At 40.1% G+C, this 19,340-nt stretch overlaps 1 protein-coding gene and 1 long non-coding RNA gene across 4 annotated transcripts in view; one reads left to right on the top strand and one right to left on the bottom strand.

Moving 5' to 3' along the window:
- Positions 1–5,029, top strand: part of LOC131384618 (uncharacterized) — a 36,193-nt gene extending 31,164 nt beyond the window's left edge. The window contains exons 2-3 of the long non-coding RNA XR_009215644.1: positions 3,366–3,418; positions 4,958–5,029. This is a non-coding gene — a long non-coding RNA (uncharacterized LOC131384618). The remainder of the gene's footprint in view (positions 1–3,365; positions 3,419–4,957) is intronic.
- Positions 1–19,340, bottom strand: part of LGR4 (leucine rich repeat containing G protein-coupled receptor 4) — a 109,348-nt gene that overhangs the window by 30,121 nt on the left and 59,887 nt on the right. For all 3 annotated transcript variants that reach the window (XM_032166378.2, XM_058446693.1, XM_058446692.1), the window contains exon 2: positions 18,021–18,092. In XM_032166378.2, coding sequence (XP_032022269.1) covers positions 18,021–18,092 — 72 coding nt within the window. The remainder of the gene's footprint in view (positions 1–18,020; positions 18,093–19,340) is intronic.

Below are 19,340 nucleotides of genomic sequence, written 5' to 3'. Positions count from 1 at the left end.
ATCCTGTGGAGCCTTCAGGAATTTATCTACCTAAGTTTACCGAGCTGCTGTGTTAATGAGTAACAAGCACAGCAGCTTGGTAAAAGCTCTGCAGCTCCAGTAATTGCACCCTCCAGAAGCTCTTCACATGTTGCTTATTTTATGAGCTAGTATTTCTTATAGTAAACCTTGGGGATGCTTCATGTCTAAAAGCTCAGATTCAGAAAAGAGCAAAGTAAATAAATAGCAAGGTTAGGAAAAAAATCCCAAATTCTTTGGAAGAAAAAAACTATAAGCCTACAGTAGTTGCAGACACTGTGATAGTGATAGCTGGTACATTCTTTCGTTTTAATCATCTCAAGACAACTGCCCTGCTTTTCTGAGTCCCTGAGTGGTTAGGTGACTTGGCATAAGTCACACTGCTGGTACATGAAGGAGCCAGCATTCAAGTTCTCTTGCCTGGCTGGCTGAAATACTTATCCACTTCTACCTGTATTGTGATGCCTCTGGTAATCACCAAAAGATTAGGAAATAATTCACAGAAAAGGTGGGGCAGAGTGGACTTGAGCAAGTTAACAGACTTGTCTGAGTATCAATAGCTGTCACCTAGCAGAACAAAGCTAGTAAGCAGAGACTATGCATTAGGAGCTCAGAACTGCAATTACGGAGAAGTTCCCAACAGACTTACAATGCCATCCTTCCCATAGCCAAAGATGACCAGCAAGAGGGGCTGAGAATGGGATTCCCTGAGTGCCCAAAGGTAGGGCATGCCCTAAACTCAGTGAGACTTGGTTAAGGATATATACCATTCTCTGTTGTTTGTTTATTATTATTATTTTTATTTTTTTAGGCAACTCCCGAGGAAAAAGAGGTGGCTGATCCTGAGCAGGAATTTGGTCCTCTATTAGCAAAGACCAGCCACTTCCCATTCCATGCCTGGGTTTGCACTTCTGGGCTATAGCCAACAGTTTTCTTAGCTTCTCACTACTTCAGAACCTATTGGCTGCCCTCAGAAAATCTTTTTCATTGACTAAATCATGTTATTTATATTTTTCTTTTTTCTTTTACTATTTTCCAGTGGCTGTGAAATACTAAAGAAAAAAAATAATTAGGGTGAAAAAATAAGAGTGAAAGTGGTATGGTTTTCTATTTGTAAAGGTGGGCAGTCCCAGGCATCAGTTCTTTCCCCTCCGTGTTCTGTTTCCAAAGACCACGAGAGTGTCTCTCTGCAAGGTTTCAACCCATCCACTCTTTGACTTTTCCTGTTATCACCTGATTTTTTTTTCCTCCTGGACTACTGCCATGAACTTCCACAGGATTCCTGTCTCAAACCACTTAATCTGAAAAAGCACAATTCTAAGCATTTTCCCAAAGGCTCTCTTTTCCCCTGCTGCAACTAAGCACCATTATTACGTCCAAACACACCATGCATTGCCACCTCTGACTCTTTGCTCACACCATCTCCTTCACCTGAAATACCCACAACTCTGCCCTCTACAAACTGAAGCCTGTTCAAGTTGTCCAAGTAGGGTATGCTACCACCGGTATGAACTCATGATATCACCTTGCTTTGATTCCACAGGTACCTTAGACAAAGCTATCCCATTGGGTGCATCTTAGTCTGCCTTTAGTTCCTTTGTACTGCTCTGATCTTCTTCAATGATCTTAAATGTCCCTCATGAGCAGGGACTAGGTCATCTTTATTCTATATTCCCTTTTATGACCCCTTACAAAGACAAGACCCTTGGTATTTGCTGTAATGTCTCCGCTAAGCCCCATTGTAAGACTGGATTTGCAAAGCTAATATTACTACTGAAAGGGTGAGAAAGCTTCCTGATTATCTTCCTTTTTCTGCAACTTTTCTCATTTCATTTCTACTCCCTCACTCTCCTTCACTCTCCTAACAGGAAAGAACTACGTGGCTAAAGTGTCAAATGCCAGGGCAAACATTTTCTTTCTCGACATATGCTGGAAGTATATTTTCTTTTTGTTTGTTTGTTTGTTTTGTTTTTTTGAGACGGAGTCTTTCTCTGTCCCCCAGGCTGGAGTGCACTGGCGCGATCTCGACTCACTGCAAGCTCTGCCTCCCGGGTTCACGCCATTCCCCTGCCTCAGCCTCCCGCGTAGCTGGGACCACAGGGGCCCGCCACCTCGCCCGGCTAATTTTTTGTATTTTTAGTAGAGACGGGGTTTCACTGTGTTAGCCAGGATGGTCTCGATCTCCTGACCTCGTGATCCGCCCGCCTCGGCCTCCCAAAGTGCTGGGATTACAGGCGTGAGCCACCGCGCCCGGCGCTGGAAGTATATTTTCTTAAGGAAAGGTGGGGAGGAACTCTAAACATGGGAACATCAGTCCACTGGTCCACAGTAGTATCTCAACACACGCTGTGTTGTGCACATGATCACACAGAATTAAAACAAGTCTAGCAGGATTTCAAAGGGGACACCGTTTACCTCAAGGCAACTCCCACTTATTCTGTTTGCTACAACAGTCCCAGAAGCAAAGAGAGCAAAGACAGAGAATGGAGAGAAAGAGAAAGGGCAGAGGACAGGCAAAAAGTAATCCTCTAGATTTCCGCTTTCCCACTGGATTTGGAACCATTCCAGGAAGCGGCATACAAGTGGCTCAGTGTGTAATGTCTCTATGAATCTCTTTTGTGTGCATTTATTATTCATAAAGACCATGGATTGACATTAGGGGCTCCTTCCAGGGAAAGCTTTTTGGAAAGCAAGAATTTTCAATAATGTCCTTGACTCTTAATGCATATATGACCTGAAATTTCCTATCTGCTCTCCCTTCCAGCAGGGGGGAAAAAGCAGAAACTGCGCTGTCTTAAATATGGGGCACTGGTCAAGGGTGTGTGTGAAGAACTAGGCCACATTTCAGATGGTAATCTGGGCCAAAGTTAACTCCTTCATGAAATGCACTGAGCGACACTAGAGTTTCTTCACTTGGGAAGCAGCTTAAAAAACAAGAGAGGCAAGTGTGAAATAGAGAATTTACCAATTGGTGTTATTTCTCTGAGAAATGCTGGGACTTAGGTTTCTTGAGGTCTATTACAGAAATTTCATTGTAGCCTTTTGGCTGGAATTCTAGCCAAGAATTAGTGGAGTAAGAAATACCATATATACACTGATTAGACATACGGACTGAGCAGCGGGGAGGGCACATGAGGATTCAGTGGCTTTCAGCAGCTGTTGTGAGGAGACGTTGGGCAGAAAAAGCAGTGGGAGACTACAGCAACTGTGCACACAAATAATAGAGTGCTTTCTTACTAATGGGAATTTCCCTTTCCCCTTATGGAGAGGTTGGAGACTAGATAATAAAGCCAGAAGACAGTGACCACAGCCTCCCATTCACTCATGTTCCTACCTTCCCTTTGCAGAGGTGGTTACCAGATGGCCTGGCATTGTGCTCCCATCAAGTCCTGCCTGAAAAGTACTTCGAGCACCACCATTCCCTTCTGACCAACATTTATCTACCCCTCAGCAATGTTTTCTCCTCTTCCTCTTTCTCTCTCTCTCTCTTTCTTTCTTTTTTTTTGAGACGGAGTTTCGTTCTTGTTGCCCAGGCTGGAGTGCAATGGCAGGATCTTGGCTCACTGCAACTGCCGCCTCCCGGGTTCAAGTGATTCTCCTCCTGCCTCAGCCTCCCAAGTAGCTGGGATTACAGGCATGCACCACCACACTCGGCTAATTCTGTATTTTCAGTAGAGACTGGGGTTTCACCAAGTTGGTCAGGCTGGTCTCAAACTCCTGACCTCAGGTGATCCACCCCCCTCAGCCTGCCAAAGTCCTGGGATTACAGGTGTGAGTCTGAGTCACCGGGCCTGGCCCTCCTTGTTTCTTTCTATACCTACTTTTGAAGCCACACATAGAAAGTATCACAGGTGGTACCCAAACATAGCCAGGCTGCTTCTCTTGGGATGCCATTCTATTCCCTCAAGTGGGTGGATCACCGCAGTGCCGCGTATGTGTAAAGCACACTAGGCACAACCACCAGCTCATGATACTGCCTCCAGAGAAGGCATTTCTAGTTCAAAACTGAACTAAGGCATTTAACAGGACGTGAGTGACATTCTTTTATTAAATATAGTTTGAAATCAGCAAGCTCCAAAATTTTGGCAACTGCTTTTTTTTTTTCTTTTTGAGATGGAGTGGAGTCTCGCACTGTCTCCCAGGCTGGAGTGCAGTGGCGCGATCTCTGCTCACTGCAGCCTCAGCCTCCTGGGTTCAAGCAATTCTCCTGCCTCAGCCTCAGGAGTAGCTGAGATTACAGGCGCCCACCACCATGCCCAGCTAATTTTTGTACTTTTAGTAGAGACAGGTTTCACCACAGTGGCCAGGCTGCTCTCAAACTCCTGACCTTGGGTGATCCACCTGCCTCGGCCTCCCAAAGTGCTGGGATTACAGGCATGAGCCACCGCACCCAGCTGGCAACTGCTTTAAAAAGGAAAATACATACTTCTTAAAGTCCTGAACCATATATTTATTAATATGTCAAGGGCTGACTATGTGTTCAGAACTATGTTGGCTCCTGTGAGAAATAAAAACTGAAAGAGGTATACTGGTTCCCATGTAGGGGCATTTGGTATCAATATATGTAATAAAAAACTATCATTTGTGTAGTACTTTTCATTTTCGTTATCCTATTATTATACAGGTTGAGCATCCCTAATCTGAAAATGTGAAATCTGAAATGCTCCAAAATTTGAAGCTTTTTGAGTGTTGACATGCATGACACTCAAAGGAAATGTTCATTGGGTATTTTGAATTTCAGATATTCAGATTTAGGATGCTCAAGCAATGGAAATATTCTAAAATCTGAAAACATCTGAAATACAAAACACTTCTGGTCCCAAGTATTTCAAATAAGGGGTACTCAACCTACTGGCCCTCAAAACCATCCTGTGTCATGGGTCAAGCAAGCTTATCGCCCCCTACTCCTCCTATTTTTTTTGTTTTTCTTTTTTAACAGATAAGGAATGTGAGCCTGTTTCCTACGTGCCTTCTCCAAAGACCTACAGCACCTAAATAATGTAAATCCCAGGAATAAAACAACGTAAATAAACAATGTAAATCCTAGAAACAAAAAAGTGTTGTTTTGTTTTATTTTCTTTTCCTATTTTTTTTTGAGAAGGAGTCTCACTCTGTCGCCCAGGCTGGAGTGCAGTGGTGTAATCTTGGCTGACTGCAACCTCTACCTCCCAGGTTCAAGCAATTCTCTTGCCTCAGCATCTTGAGTAGCTGGGATTACAGGCACCCACCACTATGCCTAGCTAATTTTTGTATTTTTAGTAGAGACGGAGTTTCACCATGTTGGCCAGGATGGTCTTGAACTCCTGACCTCAAATGATCCACCCACCTTGGCCTCCCAAAGTGCTGGGATTACAGGTGTGAGCCACCGCGCCTGGCCTGTTTTGTGTTATTTTCTACCATTGACTTCAAGAGGACCAGAGGATATGGTTACTTTCTTAGTGAATAAAGAGGGCTAACAACTAACAGCATCCTTTATAGTTCTGCTTCGACACTGTTGCTATCAGTATAAACCTCATCTAAGAAAGCACATCAGAATAGTCCTATATCAACTGATGATGTACTAACCCATTTCTTCACATACTAGGGAAGACTTGCATCTTCATAGAACTCTTATGAAAGTATATGTAAACATTTTATATGTTTTAAGAATATACATGAGTTAAGAAACCCTTATTATGGAAATTCTCAAGGTTTTAGGATAGCTTTCCTTTGCCAAGAAGGGAGAAGTTATTTCACATATATTTCATATTATATATTCCCATTTAAATGCACAACAATGAAAGCAGTAATGCTTAACAAAAAATAAGTATGTTTTGGCCGGGCGTGGTGGCTCAAGCCTGTAATCCCAGCACTTTGGGAGGCCGAGGCGGGCGGATCATGAGGTTAGGAGATCGAGACCATCCTGGCTAACATGGTGAAACCCCGTCTCTACTAAAAATACAAAAAATTAGCCGGGCGTGGTGGCGGGCACCTGTAATCCCAGCTACTCGGGAGGCTGAGGCAGGAGAATGGCGTGAACCCAGGAGGCGGAGCTTGCAGTGAGCTGAGATCGCACCAGTGCACTCCAGCCTGGAGGACAGAGAAAGACTCTGTCTCAAAAAAAAAAAAAAAAAAAAAGTACGTTTCTGCTAAAACTTGGTTTATAGGCCATCTAGAACTCTTCTACCTACTAAAGAGCTTTATATTCAATTCATGGAAACTTTAAGTTCCATCTGCACTGAATTGGCCTTTCCGTCTCCCACTTCTTATAGGAACCCATGGAATACTTTATTTTATAGGTAAATCAGTAAAAACCCAGGCAACAGTTATACTTCCTGAGCAAAGTTATCCTGACAACCTAGTCATTTACCCTCTGGCAATAAACACATGCAATATCCACCCATGTGAGGAAATAATATGTTCCAGCTTTAAAAAAAAAATACAGCTAATGTCAACCAACAAATATTTATTGAGTTTTTACTACAGGCCAAGTTCCCTAGGTATGGCAAAGGAGGTACTGAGTTTTCCCAGGACATTTCTCGTTTCATTTCTTTTAAATAAGGACAGTTCATTAATCACAAACTTCAATGGAATTCCATTTTTTATATAGACTGATAAGGTTTCTTACATCAATTCAAAATGAGAAGAAATCCTTTGTCTTAACCCCTCCCTCAATTTCAAGTTCAAGAATGTGGTAACTGTCACCAAGGTCATATAGAAGTGTGACAACAGGCCCTCCCTGCCCTTCCTTAGAGAAAAGTCAATAGAGTTGAGGAGATAAGTACACACTGACACACTTGAAGCACAAAATAACAAGGCATGCAATACGCTGCTAAGTGGTGAGAAGTAGAGAGAGTGAAAGAGAGGCTTGGCAAAGGAAGATCAGAGAAGGGTTCATATGGCAGAAAGAGCTCAAAATGGCTGTATAAAAATGGGTAAAATGTGAATATAGAGAGCTACTCTGGCAGACCCTGTTGGTTGCCTACCTAACACCCATTCACGCCTTCCTGGCAGAGCCTATATTTGTTCAAATATCCTCTTGTCCACATGACTCAGCTCCATGAGTAAATACCAACTGGCCTTAACCCTTCCTGCTGGTCCCATTCCGGTAACTGGTTTAGGGATAGACCTGTGACCCCAGCTCTGGTTAATGAAGGGAGAGGAAGTCTACTAGGGATTTCTGAGAAAGACAGCTCTACTCCTAAATGAGAATGCGTTAGAAGGATGACCCTTTTCTCCTTGTAAGTGCTTTCCTGTCTGAATATTCTATGTGGAGTGATAACAGGATGGTACAGCCCCTCCTGGGGAAGAGCACACTAGAAAGTAGGAGACACCCTGGGTTCTTGACGATGTGGCTGAGCGACTCCATGAATCGGCCCTGGAATAGTTCTACTACCTTGTCATGTAAGATAATACACTTCCTTACTGTTTAAATTACTTTTAATTGAGTTTTGTCACTTGCTGCCAAAAGCACCTTAACTGCCTAAATGATAACTACTCTTCTTTTCTTACCTAGTAATAGAATGCTGATTTTAGTCCAGACAACGATATACCCAGCTCAAAGGTCCTGTTTCCCAGCATCCCCTGCCGTTTGGCCATGTGACTAAGTTCTAGCCAGTGAGATGTAAACAGATGCATTGTGTGGTATGCTTAAGATGCCTTTTTTTTTTTTGAGACGGAGTCTCGCTCTGTCGCCCAGGCTGAAGTGCAGTGGCGCAATCTCGCTTCACTGCAAGCTCCGCCTCCCGGGTTCACGCCATTCTCCTGCCTCAGCCTCTCTGAGTAGCTGGGACTACAGGCGCCCGCCACCACGCCCAGCTAATTTTTTGTATTTTTTATTAGAGACGGGGTTTCACTGTGGTCTCGATCTCCTGACCTCGTGATCCACCCGCCTCGGCCTCCCAAAATGCTGGGATTACATGCGTGAGCCACCGCGCCCGGCCTAAGATGCCTTCTTAAAGGAAGCTGGCTACTGGGAACTATGCCCCTCTTTATTCTCTACTTCATCCTATCTACTGCTGAGGATAGGGTTTTGATGGCTGCAGCTCCAGTACGTAGTCGTCTAGTGATCTTGACATGGAAGCGAATACACAAACAACTACAGAGCAGAATGTCAGGGCCTACATCTCTGCTAACTTTGTGACGCATCACAGTAGCTCCAGGTCACCAGGCTGCAGATTTCATATTCAGGTAAATAAAATAAAGCCTGATGTGTTTAAAGACACTGTTACTTGGAGTTTTCCCTTATAAACAGTTAAATCTAATTGTAATATAAGAATTTAGGAAAACAGCTAAATTTGGCAAACCACACTGTAATAAAAGCAGCACAATTAAAGACAGTACATCCAATAAACAAAGACTAGATAGGATAAGAATGTTTCGCAGCTGGGTGCAATGGCTCATGCCTGTAGTCCCAACACTTTGGGAGGCCAAGGCAGAAGGATTGCTTGAACCCAGGAGTTAAGAGACTAGCCGGGGCAACCCCATCTTTACAAAAAATACAAAAATTAGCTGGGCATGGTGGCATGTGCCAGCTACTCAGGAAGCTGAGGTGGGAGGATCTCTTGAGCCCGCGAGGTCAAGGTTGCAGTGAGCTGCACTGCACTCCAGCCTGGACAATAGAGACCCTGTCTCAAAAAAACAGAAAGTTTCTAAAACTGCTGTTCATAACAACACCACAAAGCAAGAGACTTGTTACATAAAATGTGAATCATCCAAATGATAAAGCACTATGCATGTATTAAATGACAGTAAAAACTAGATGTATTAATATGTAAAATTATAATAAGGCAGATATACTATAAGTGGTAAATATAGTAGGAGTCTATTTTTAAAAGGAAATTGTATACATATACTCAGAGAAAAGTTTGGAAGGATGTACAAAATATTAACCATAGTTATCTCTCCATGGTAGGATAATGGCTCCATATCTTTCAAATATGATATATCTTCAAGATTTAAAAAACAGTATCCACTTATTTTTGTAATTGTTTTTTAAAAGTCCAGTTTTTATTAAGCATTTTTATAACTATGATTTTTTTAAAAAGCTGAATGTATCTGTGATACGAATATTCTAGCATCTCTAAAATGATCATCTTTCAAGTATGCATATAGTCCAAACTAACAGGTAGTGAACAGGGAAAAATGACGAACAAATTCTAAGTCAAAGGTCCTACTAAAGCACATACCTATGGTATTGAATAAGCATGGCTTGACTAAGAGTGGTCAATGTGTGAAAGAAATGACTTAGCCTATTTTCTTGCTGGAAAATTGAATCCTGCTAGTAGAAAATCAAATACATTTTCATTTACTTACAGTCAGTACTATATTTAGCCAAATAATAGTCAGTATTGATTAAAATAAATAAATGAACCAGCAAACTGTGGTTTCATTTGCCTCTCTACACTTTTGGAACCCCATGCCAAACACTATAATACTGAACCACTTGATTCTCCTGCTTGATTTCCACTAGTCCCCTATGAAGTCCTGATTTATCAAATCCAAATTTTGAGTCCATCACATCTTTCATCACCTTCATTCCTGGGCTGCTAAGCACTTTGGGACAAAATTAAAGATCTAGTTGGTTTCACTACAAATTTATATTACCTAAGCCCAACGGAGGCCTTACAATTCTTCAATAATACTTTGTTCATTTCAGACTGGCCCAATTAAACAAATGGCCCAATTAAACACAGTATGTCTAGTCCCTAGATCCTAGTGGCCTGTGAATAACTATGGTTTCTTTCTGCCCAGCAGGTCTTCCTTTCTCTTTTCTTCTGCTTCCTTTGGGGAATTCTCAACTCTAAGCAGTCCTATTAGGATGAGTCCAAAATCCAGGTTGCACCATACCATCCCAAACACAGTGATGGTGCAAGGACAGGCATACGAGGTCAGTCTGGCCAATCAGGATCCCCCTAGGAGTTTTGCAGTGAGGAACACTTTTAGATATTTATTTTGGGTGCCTAGATGCAACAATGTACTGAAAGGTGTATTTCCCACTCTATGGAGACAGGCTATTTGCAACAGGAAAGAATGAAGCCAAAACACAAAAGTAGAGACAACTGAAGCTAAGAAATGGAAAGCATGAGAAAACTCTTACAGCTTTTAAGCCTCGAGATCCAGTAACATATGAAGCCAACTCCACTTCTGGACTGTCTAGTTCTATCTACATGCAACAATAAATCCTCTATTATGCCTCAGCTGGGTTTCTGTCTCTTAAACCCAATAGAGTCCAGTCAAATGCAGTACAACTTCTAAGCTTTAACCACTCTCCAAAAACCACCTATTAGCAGTCCCCAAATGCCTGTTTCTTGATGAGCTTCTTTACCCAAAGTCACTTTCAACAACTTACTGAAATGATTCCAAAAATACTTAAAGAAGTCAAGGCCCTTTCTCACTATCTAGTCATGGGCATCTTTCTCCAGCGTGTCAGTGTTGATCTCTCATTTCTTTGTGAAAAACCTCTTCTCCCGCAGCTCCTGGGGCAGAGTTCTGCCCCAGTTCTCCTGCTCCTCTGGCACTTGGTCTTCTTCCCACAACCTGATTCAAGTGTTTCCCAAGGAGTTGTCTTTGGCCTTCTTCCCTTTTCTTCTACCCTCTCTCCCTTGGCAAGCTCTTTCAATCTAATGTTTCCAGTAATAACCTCAAAATAAAAGACTCCCAAATCTATACCCACGATACACTATTCTATAATCTATGCCCTTCAATCTCTATCCTAAACTCCACTCCTGAATTTCCAGATGCCTCCACCCATATCCCACCTGAATTCCACATGTATGTTAAAAACAGCATTTGATTATCTTCTCTTCTAAAAAAATTTCTCTTTCTGCATTATTGCTAATTTTTGTCAAAGCACCACCAGACTCCTGGTAATCTTAAAATTCATTGTGAATGATGTTACCCCTGTCATCCCAGCCAAGACATTCTCTTGATTCTATTTCTGTAACATCTTTTGAATAGGTGCCCTCCTCCCTCTCCCTGCCTCCCATCTGCCCTAATTTGGATTCTCATAATTCTCACCTAGACGATTGCCACTGGCATTTTCATTTCTCCCTGAACTCTCTCAATTTCAAACTCTCTGCTATGAGACTACATTTATTGAAGGTCATATCTGAACAAATCATTCCCTAGCTCAAAAAAACTTCAAGAGTCACTCAAGAGTTTAAACTCTGTAAGTCTGCCAAAATGTCCTTAGTCTAGCCCCAAGCTCTGTGTATCTTTTCCATAACTTCCTTTCAATAATTCAAAATTGCAACCAAACCAACCATTTTTACCACCTATCCCAGTCTGTGTCCCCATCTTTGCTTATGCTCCTCTGCAGGTCTTTGTACATGTCCTCTTGAATAACTCCTCCTATCCCCTCAAGGCTCTCCAGAAATATCATCGTTCCTTCTTGTTAGAAGTAATTTTCCTTCCAATTTGAACTCCCATAACGAGTATACCATCCCTCTCCCTTGAAAGCAAGAATCCTATTTGATCCAGCACTGAACACAGTGGTTCAGCCAACAAAAGTTTGTTGAATTTATTCTACATTGTCTAGCAAGTCCTTCCTCACCCTCTCCACAGGGCATAGGCAGATCTGGGATTGATACCCAGCTTATAATGAGCTATGTAAACTTGGGTCAGTTAGTTAACCTCTCTGATGAAAAGCTTCGGCTGCCAATCAGCAAAATGGGAATAATGATAGCTCAGAGTTTTATGAGTTAAAATAAAACAAAACAATGTTTTCTAGAAGGGCCTATACAGCGTATTAGTACAAGCTCCCTTATGATTTCTCTGTTTTCACCCTTAATCTCTACTCTGAGAGCTCCCCCAATGACATACTATAGGGAATGGCTTGAGTAAGATAAGTAACACTCCTCTATGACTTCTGTATGTGCTTCCCAACAGTAAGGGCGGTGATCTTTGCTACCAAGTCATCCTACCAGAGGGCTGCAAAGTGGAACAAGAGAATGCTTCCAAAGAAGTTAATATTTTTAACTGTGAAACATCACCAGAGCAACTGAGGAACTATTTTGCTTTTTCTGGGAAATTACTGCAGTCAAGTGAGCTTATCTGAGAAGTCTGCATCAAGGGAGTAAACGTTAAGTGAGTCAAACTTTAGTTTGGAAGCAAAGGGAATTCCTTGTATTAGAAGAGAACAATAGCTACTTTCTACAGCTCTGAACAACCCAGGAAGACTATTTGAGACTATGTATCTCAGAGATATAAAAATTGGTAAGATATAGAAGAGATGACATTGAACTCTGTGAGGTCTAATTCTGGCTCAGTTACATACTAACTGTGTTACTTTGGACAAGCCACTTATCTACTATTGGGTCTTGATAATCCCATCTGTAAAATGGTATGGCTAGATATGGAAATTTTATTCTAGGAAGAACTCCTTGTTCACAAATTTGTTCAGTAAACTTACTACAGGAAATACTGGGTAGCTGATCCCCTTTGACAGTTAGATGTTGACCTACTTAGAGTTGCAGGTAATAGTGACTGGATGGTCCTTTTAGCTCCCCTCCAATTCTGTGCCTTTTGAGGCAACATTATAGCTTAGAAATTAAGAGCAATGACTTGAATCAGATGAACATAGATTCAATTCCTGGCTGTGCTTTTATCTATGAGCACAGTTAGGTTTTCCACCTCTCTAAAGCCTCTGTGTCATCGTCTGTAAATAAGCAATAATAAACTCCTCATAGGGGTCTCATGAGTATTAAAGGCAGTAGAATATATTTTTAGCACATAATTAAGTTTTTAGCATTAACTTAGGTAAAGACTATAAAAACATAGTTTTAGAAATTTAAAATGAATTATTAAAACACAGGAACCAGATATAATTTATTATTCTGGATAATATCCTGGACCAGAATTTTTTTTCTTTTTCTCTAAAGGATATCAGTGGGACAGCTGTTGAAATTTGAATAAGAATTGTAGATCAGATGATAACATATATCAAAGCTAGTTTCCTGAGTTTGACAATTATCTTGTGGTTATTCAAGAGAATATCCTTGTGTTTCTGGACTACACACTGCAATATTTAAAGATTTATCTAAAACTTACTCTCAAATGGTTCAGAAAAAAATGTACATATATTTTGTATGTGTGTGGAGAGAAAGAGAGAGAGAAAGTTAACATTTGGGAAATCGGAGTGAAGGGTATGTGAAAAATTATGCTTACAATATTTTGAAAGTCTGAAATTACCTTGATACAGAATATTATATAGATGTGTGTGCAGAATGTTTTAAATGTTTTGTATATGTTATTATCATGGATTGAATTACATATATGAATTGAATAGCTGTATTTGACATATGTTATGTGTGTGTATATAAATATGTAATTCAATTATTTAAAACTATTTAATTTGACCCACCCGTGTTTTTATTTGATTTTAAATCTTTCTGTTTAAATTATTTACTAGTCCCCTTCGGTAAAGTAGTAATTCCATTTAGAATTAACTGTCCTACAGATGAAACAAAATGACAGGTAATCTTCAATTAGTATTCAGAGACCTAAGTTTCACTTTAGGTCTTGTGAAGAGACCTAAGTTTCGCTTTAGCATTGTGAGTCTTCCAAAGTCAAATCATGTTTTGAAACGACTGGAATTATCCTAGTCATATAGTGTGCGCTAAACAATAACTGTCCAAGTGCCAAAGCTGGCAATGGCTTCTACTGCTGTTGCCACATCAAAGTAACAGCCACAGCAATTTTTTCAGTGACAGCTTAAAGAAAATTAGCTGGATATTCCTTTCTGCAGTTTCTAACTCCATCATTTTCACAACTCCAAATTTCAGCCATCCCCCAAGTGACTACCAATACCCAACAAGCCTAAAGGAGAGCCAAAAACATGTCTGACAACGTCACATCAGGCAGCAGAGCCTGTCAACGCTAAGTGAATGTCTTCTTAAAATTCTGGCTTTCCTTTTACATTGTGAACAGAAACTCCAACTTCTACCCCCAAGCAAAACCATCTCTCTTCCAAATAATGTCAAGGAAGACTGCAATGTTTAAGATGATTAGTGAAATTTCTCATGGCGACATAGCATTTTATGGTCACAAATCACTTTTACATAAATTATCCCATATTTCCTTTACAGTAGTTCTGTGAAAAGTTCCATTGTAAAGAATAGGAAAGTAAAGTGCAAAGATTTCAGAATCTTGCATGTACTGAATTTGGGGCCACAATTTATGTTTCTATATTCCCAACAGGTGTTGGGGGAGAGCAGGAATCACTAGGTAACACTATTTATGAACTATAAAACTTTCAAAAGGTAGGTTAAATATACAGAAGAAGTAGGATTGGAAAAAGAAGGAGAAAAAAAGAAGGTTAAATGTAAAAAAAAAACAACTGGCAACAATAGTATCTAAAGTACATTTCACTGAAAAAGTTGGATGGAATATTTTCCTGAGAACAAATACATATCACTCACAGTGTTCCAGAAAGCACTGGGCTCTAGGGGCCTGACTTCAAGTCCCAGCACATATCACTCATGGTGTTCCAGAAAGAACTGGGCTCTATGGGCCTGACTTCTAGTCCCAGCAAAACAACATACCAGGCTCATGAACTCCAATAAGGCCCTTAACCTCGTCAGCTCAGCTTCAACCTTTGTGAAACTGACTTTCCTTACAGAGTTATGGGAATGGACTTCTGTTCATTGTAAAGCTCTAGACACATACTATTTACACTCTTATCTTTATCAAATGGAATTCTTTGGGCCCCAAATAGATCAGCTCTCTGTGTTCCTAGTCTCAGCAAATGGCACCCAGTTATTCAGGGCAAAAACCCTAGTCTCACTCCTATCACTCCCCAAATATCAAATTAAACACCTTCAGGACAAGTCTAAATTTCTTATCTTAAAATGACCCTTCATTATCTGGCCTCGTCTCCTGACATTTTTCCATATGTACCCTTTAGTCTTGTCATAACAAGACACAACTTTATGTGTCCTAAAACTTCTGAAATTGTCTATCTCCATGCCTTCCACATGCTATGAAGTTCTTCCTAGAACACCCTTACTACTACCTCATTTGGTTAATTCTTACATGTCCTTCAACACTCAGCAGAGGCTATTGTGGAAGACTATCCCAAATCCTACAGTCTTAAGAAAATACACCGTTTTAGGCCTCTGCTCCCTGCACACACGTCTTCACTATGATGCAACAAGGGTTAGTTTCATTTCTCCCTCTAGATCAATGTTGTCCAGTAGAACTTTCTGCAGTGATGGAAATGATCCACATCTGCACTGTCTAATATAGTAGCAACTAACCACAGGCAGCTATATGAGCACTTGAAATGTGGCTAGTTCACCTAAGGGAACTGAATTTTTCATTTTATTTAATTTTATTTATTTTAAATCTAAACATAATAGCCACCTGTGGCTAGTGGCTATGATGCTGGACAGCACAATTCTAGAGGGTCTGTCAACTCTGAAGTTGGGTCATGCTTGTATCTGTATTCCCAGCACCTGCCACCTGGCATAGAGTAGGATTCAGAGTTTATTGAAAGAATAAGGAAATGTGTAAGTATCTATACATACTTCTTCTGCATTCCTGGGAAGTGATTTCTCCCAATACCCCAAGCATTCTATCACATTCAAACATTCACCACATCAAATTTTGCCAAACCCAGTCACATCTTGTAAAGCACACCTCATTAACTAACATGGAAAAACCCTCAGCAAATAATTTCTACTCAGGGCATTTGGCTTCATGATCACTCTTAAATGACTTCCAGATGACTCCTAGACAAACAGTTATGCTGTTTATGAAATATTACAATAGTCATGGCAGCATCATTTTGGAATGTCAAAATCAACTACACTGTTTAATAAGGAAAAAGCATAGGCTTTTTATATTTATTTTAGTATTTATATTAATGTGGAAAATAAATTCCCTTGAATGCCTACAGTACTGTAAAGGTTATTAAAGACTATTTTGAAGTATTCTTTAAAAATAATATTCTGCTCTCCTAACTGAATTCATTTTTGAAATACCATACATTTAGAGAGACTATACGGACTTGATTTCACGGGTTTCATTACTATGATAGGAGAATACGGAGAGAATATGACCTTGCTACAAAGAATCAGCAGTCAAATTCAATTTGGTTCCAATTAAAAGTCCTGGTTGGCAGAATTCATGAGGTTGGCATACGGTTGGTCATTCGAGAATTTAGGAAATCCAAGATGTGAACTTCGCTAAGCAGATTAACCAGGTTTGACTCCACATCCAGGTTTTCACTTCGAAATTCCTTAAAGTATAACTGGCAATTGAAGGCATCAACGAAGATGGTCTGCACACAATGGCCCCACCCAGAATGAGGGGAGCTTCTCCATTGCTGGCCTGGTACATTACCCATCCCATAGTGATTATATTATACAATGGCTGAACAACCATTTGTTAATGTCCTTCCATCGTATAATTACTTCTGTAAAGAGAGACTAATCCTATAGTCTAAAATTGTATGTGAAATAAAAAGGAAGAGGTAAAGCATCTTAAGGCTTGATAAGGGGGGTGGAGGTGGAAACTTCAAATGGATGGTTTGCTTCTTTTAAACTCAATTGAAAAATCTTAATTAAAATAACTTTATTACAAAATAATTAGTGTTCACTATAAGAAAAAAAAAAAAAAACACAGGAGGCAAAAATAAAACATGTACTTCTACCCAAGGATAACATTTGGTATAGACTCATCTGCTTTTTTTCTTATGCACTTTGAAAATCGTAAAATAAACATTAGTCAGCATTTATATAACATTCATTCTGTTTCGTGTACTGTCCTAAGCATTTAACATAAATGAATTCACTCTGTCTTCACTAGAATACTATGAGGGAGGGACTATTATTAGCTGCACCTAGACAAAGAAATTGAGCAGAGAGAATAATTTGACCTAGCTCATAGACTTGTAAGTGGCAAATAATCTCTGTTCAACTTTTGCGGTGGGAGCATTATGTTCGACTAACTAGTGTGGGAAGAAACATTTCTCTTTAACTTTATTAAATCTTTAACTACTATTTCAATATTCTGTCAGAGTACACAACCTGGATATCTTATTTGACTCCTGTTCCCCATTCTCTAGGGGAGTGGCCGAGCTAAAAGATGGAAGACATTCGCTGACTTGGATCTAATACTCAACAGCTGGGCTGTATGACACAATCTGTAATATGAATTTAGATTCCTTCAGGGCTATATCTCTTTGATGTTCTTAGTATTAAACCGTCACCTTCCTACCTCTATATATTATATAATCCATTAGCTTGGCCTTTAGAAGCCTATATTAACTTAATTCAAGTCGATTTTATTTTTTCACTGGGATTCTTAAAATATAATATATAGTTCCCAATTCTTTTAAAACTCAAAAGTGCCTATTTTGATTATGGACTTCAAAAAAGTGTGGAGAGCACAACAAAAAGGAGGTTGAAACAAGGAGAAAATATTTCCACAGTGCAAACTGTTAAATTGGAAATGTGAGATGCAACTGACAAGTTCAGAAACACTCTTAAAGTTAAAGGTGCTCTTAGAGACCTGGACAGTGTTTCATGCCTTCACCCCATTTCCAAAGGTCATCTGCAATTGTCCAAGGGGACCTACCTTCAGTTTTCTGCTGGCTCACTGTTGAGATTGTTGCTCATGGCCCTGAAACACCTTGTGTTATTTTTTGTGGTTCTGTTACCCATGTAGCATCTCCTTGGTAACAATGGCAATTATACAGCAGCCTTGTTATCTCAGAATAACACTGTAATTAACTGGTGTCACTGCAGCATTTGCAGTTATAATAATTGCAGCAAAAAAGAAGTCCTATGGAAGTAGCATTTTTTTAGTTATGGCTTTCAAAAATAGCTTCAGCAACTACATTGCTTAGAAAACCAAGTTTATTTCCCCCAAGAAACATGATTTCCTCCTCACAAAGCCCACTGAAATTAAGCTATCAGAATGTCTCCAAACAGAAAACATCAGACTTTCTCTGTAGCAAAAGCTTCCAAAATGAATTGGGGAAAAAGACATACACACACATTTCTCAAAGTAATACTTACAGCTCTTCTAGAAAAGGAAAGTTCTTAAATGCATCTTCTGGCAACTGAGTAATGTTGTTCATACTGATATCCCTGGAAAACATAAAGTTAAGAATATTGTTAATTAAGTGGTATGAAGCTTAAAGCATTTAATCCAACAGAAAACTAACTAGGTGCTACAATTTTGTGAAAGAGCATAGAAGACACATAGAAACAGTCACAATTTGGCTTCAGAATGCAATATTCAGAAAACACAGAAAAGTTAAATGTTCTGTTATAAATTATGTCCCATAATTTAGAAATGTACTCAGATCCTGTATTATTCCCCTCTTAAGTATCCTTGGAAAAAAGTCTCAAACCACCTAAAATAAGTGGGCCAGGGTGGCTTCCCAGTGCTCTGGTATTCACGGTACTATCTATACCTGATCAAAATAAACAAATGAATACCCTAGGCACGATATATAGAATTTACAGGTGAGGGTGGCTTCTGGAGTCACTCAAGGACAATAAAAGCATGTCCTAGCTCTACCCTAGTCATATTTTCTTCAAAACCTATAAAAGTCCTCCAGGTAACAGTTGTCAGTGGATTTCATGTTCCACCTATGAACAGATGCAGGCTAAGGACAAGTGCATACATGATAGGTATGCGGTCCATTTCCAGTTTTCCCTTCAGAGCATCCGCAGAAAGAAAACTCACCCAACAATATAACTCAACAATTCGCTAATTCAAATAGCTAAAAAATACTTTATTAACCATTTCCCTCCTCCCTGGCAGCTGCCTTTTGAACTGGCTTTCTCTACCACACTCCACTTGACATCAGCACCGTGAAAGACAGGTTAAAACAGCCCCGTAGGGGAAAGTCCCAGCATGCGCTGGGGCAGTGGAGCTGCCTCCTTCCGTTCCATGGGGTTTAATTCTGTGGCTGAGCCCTTGGGTCTCCCGTCTCTAGAACCTGGCATGAAAGTTCACATGTAGGACATGCCCATTAGCATAGTACATATATTGGTATGAGGAAGGAGAAGAGAAATGAAGCATACCGAAGTCAGCTAACAACAATAATACTGTGTTATTCCATCCATTCCATCAGGTAAAATTTTCTTTTAAAGGAGGCGACACCTTCAATATCATGCTAGGTATATGTCCTTTCTCCCCATCTTTCCTCTCACTAAATTTTAGAAATGGAATCTACATCCTTTCTTACTAGCCTTTTCCAAAGTAGGTTTGGAAAAGTTTTTGGCTTGGGAATAACAATAACAGTAGCAGCAACAAAAACAGCAGGAGCTGCAGCTAAGATGCAGTGCATGCTTTTAACATGGTAAGACTACACAGAAAATCTTACT

The sequence above is a fragment of the Hylobates moloch genome, unplaced genomic scaffold (assembly GCF_009828535.3).
Source record: "Hylobates moloch isolate HMO894 unplaced genomic scaffold, HMol_V3 SCAFFOLD_11, whole genome shotgun sequence".
Lineage (NCBI taxonomy): Eukaryota > Metazoa > Chordata > Mammalia > Primates > Hylobatidae > Hylobates > Hylobates moloch.
Note: the sequence above shows the minus strand (reverse complement) of the source record. Positions and strands in the feature narration are given on the sequence as shown.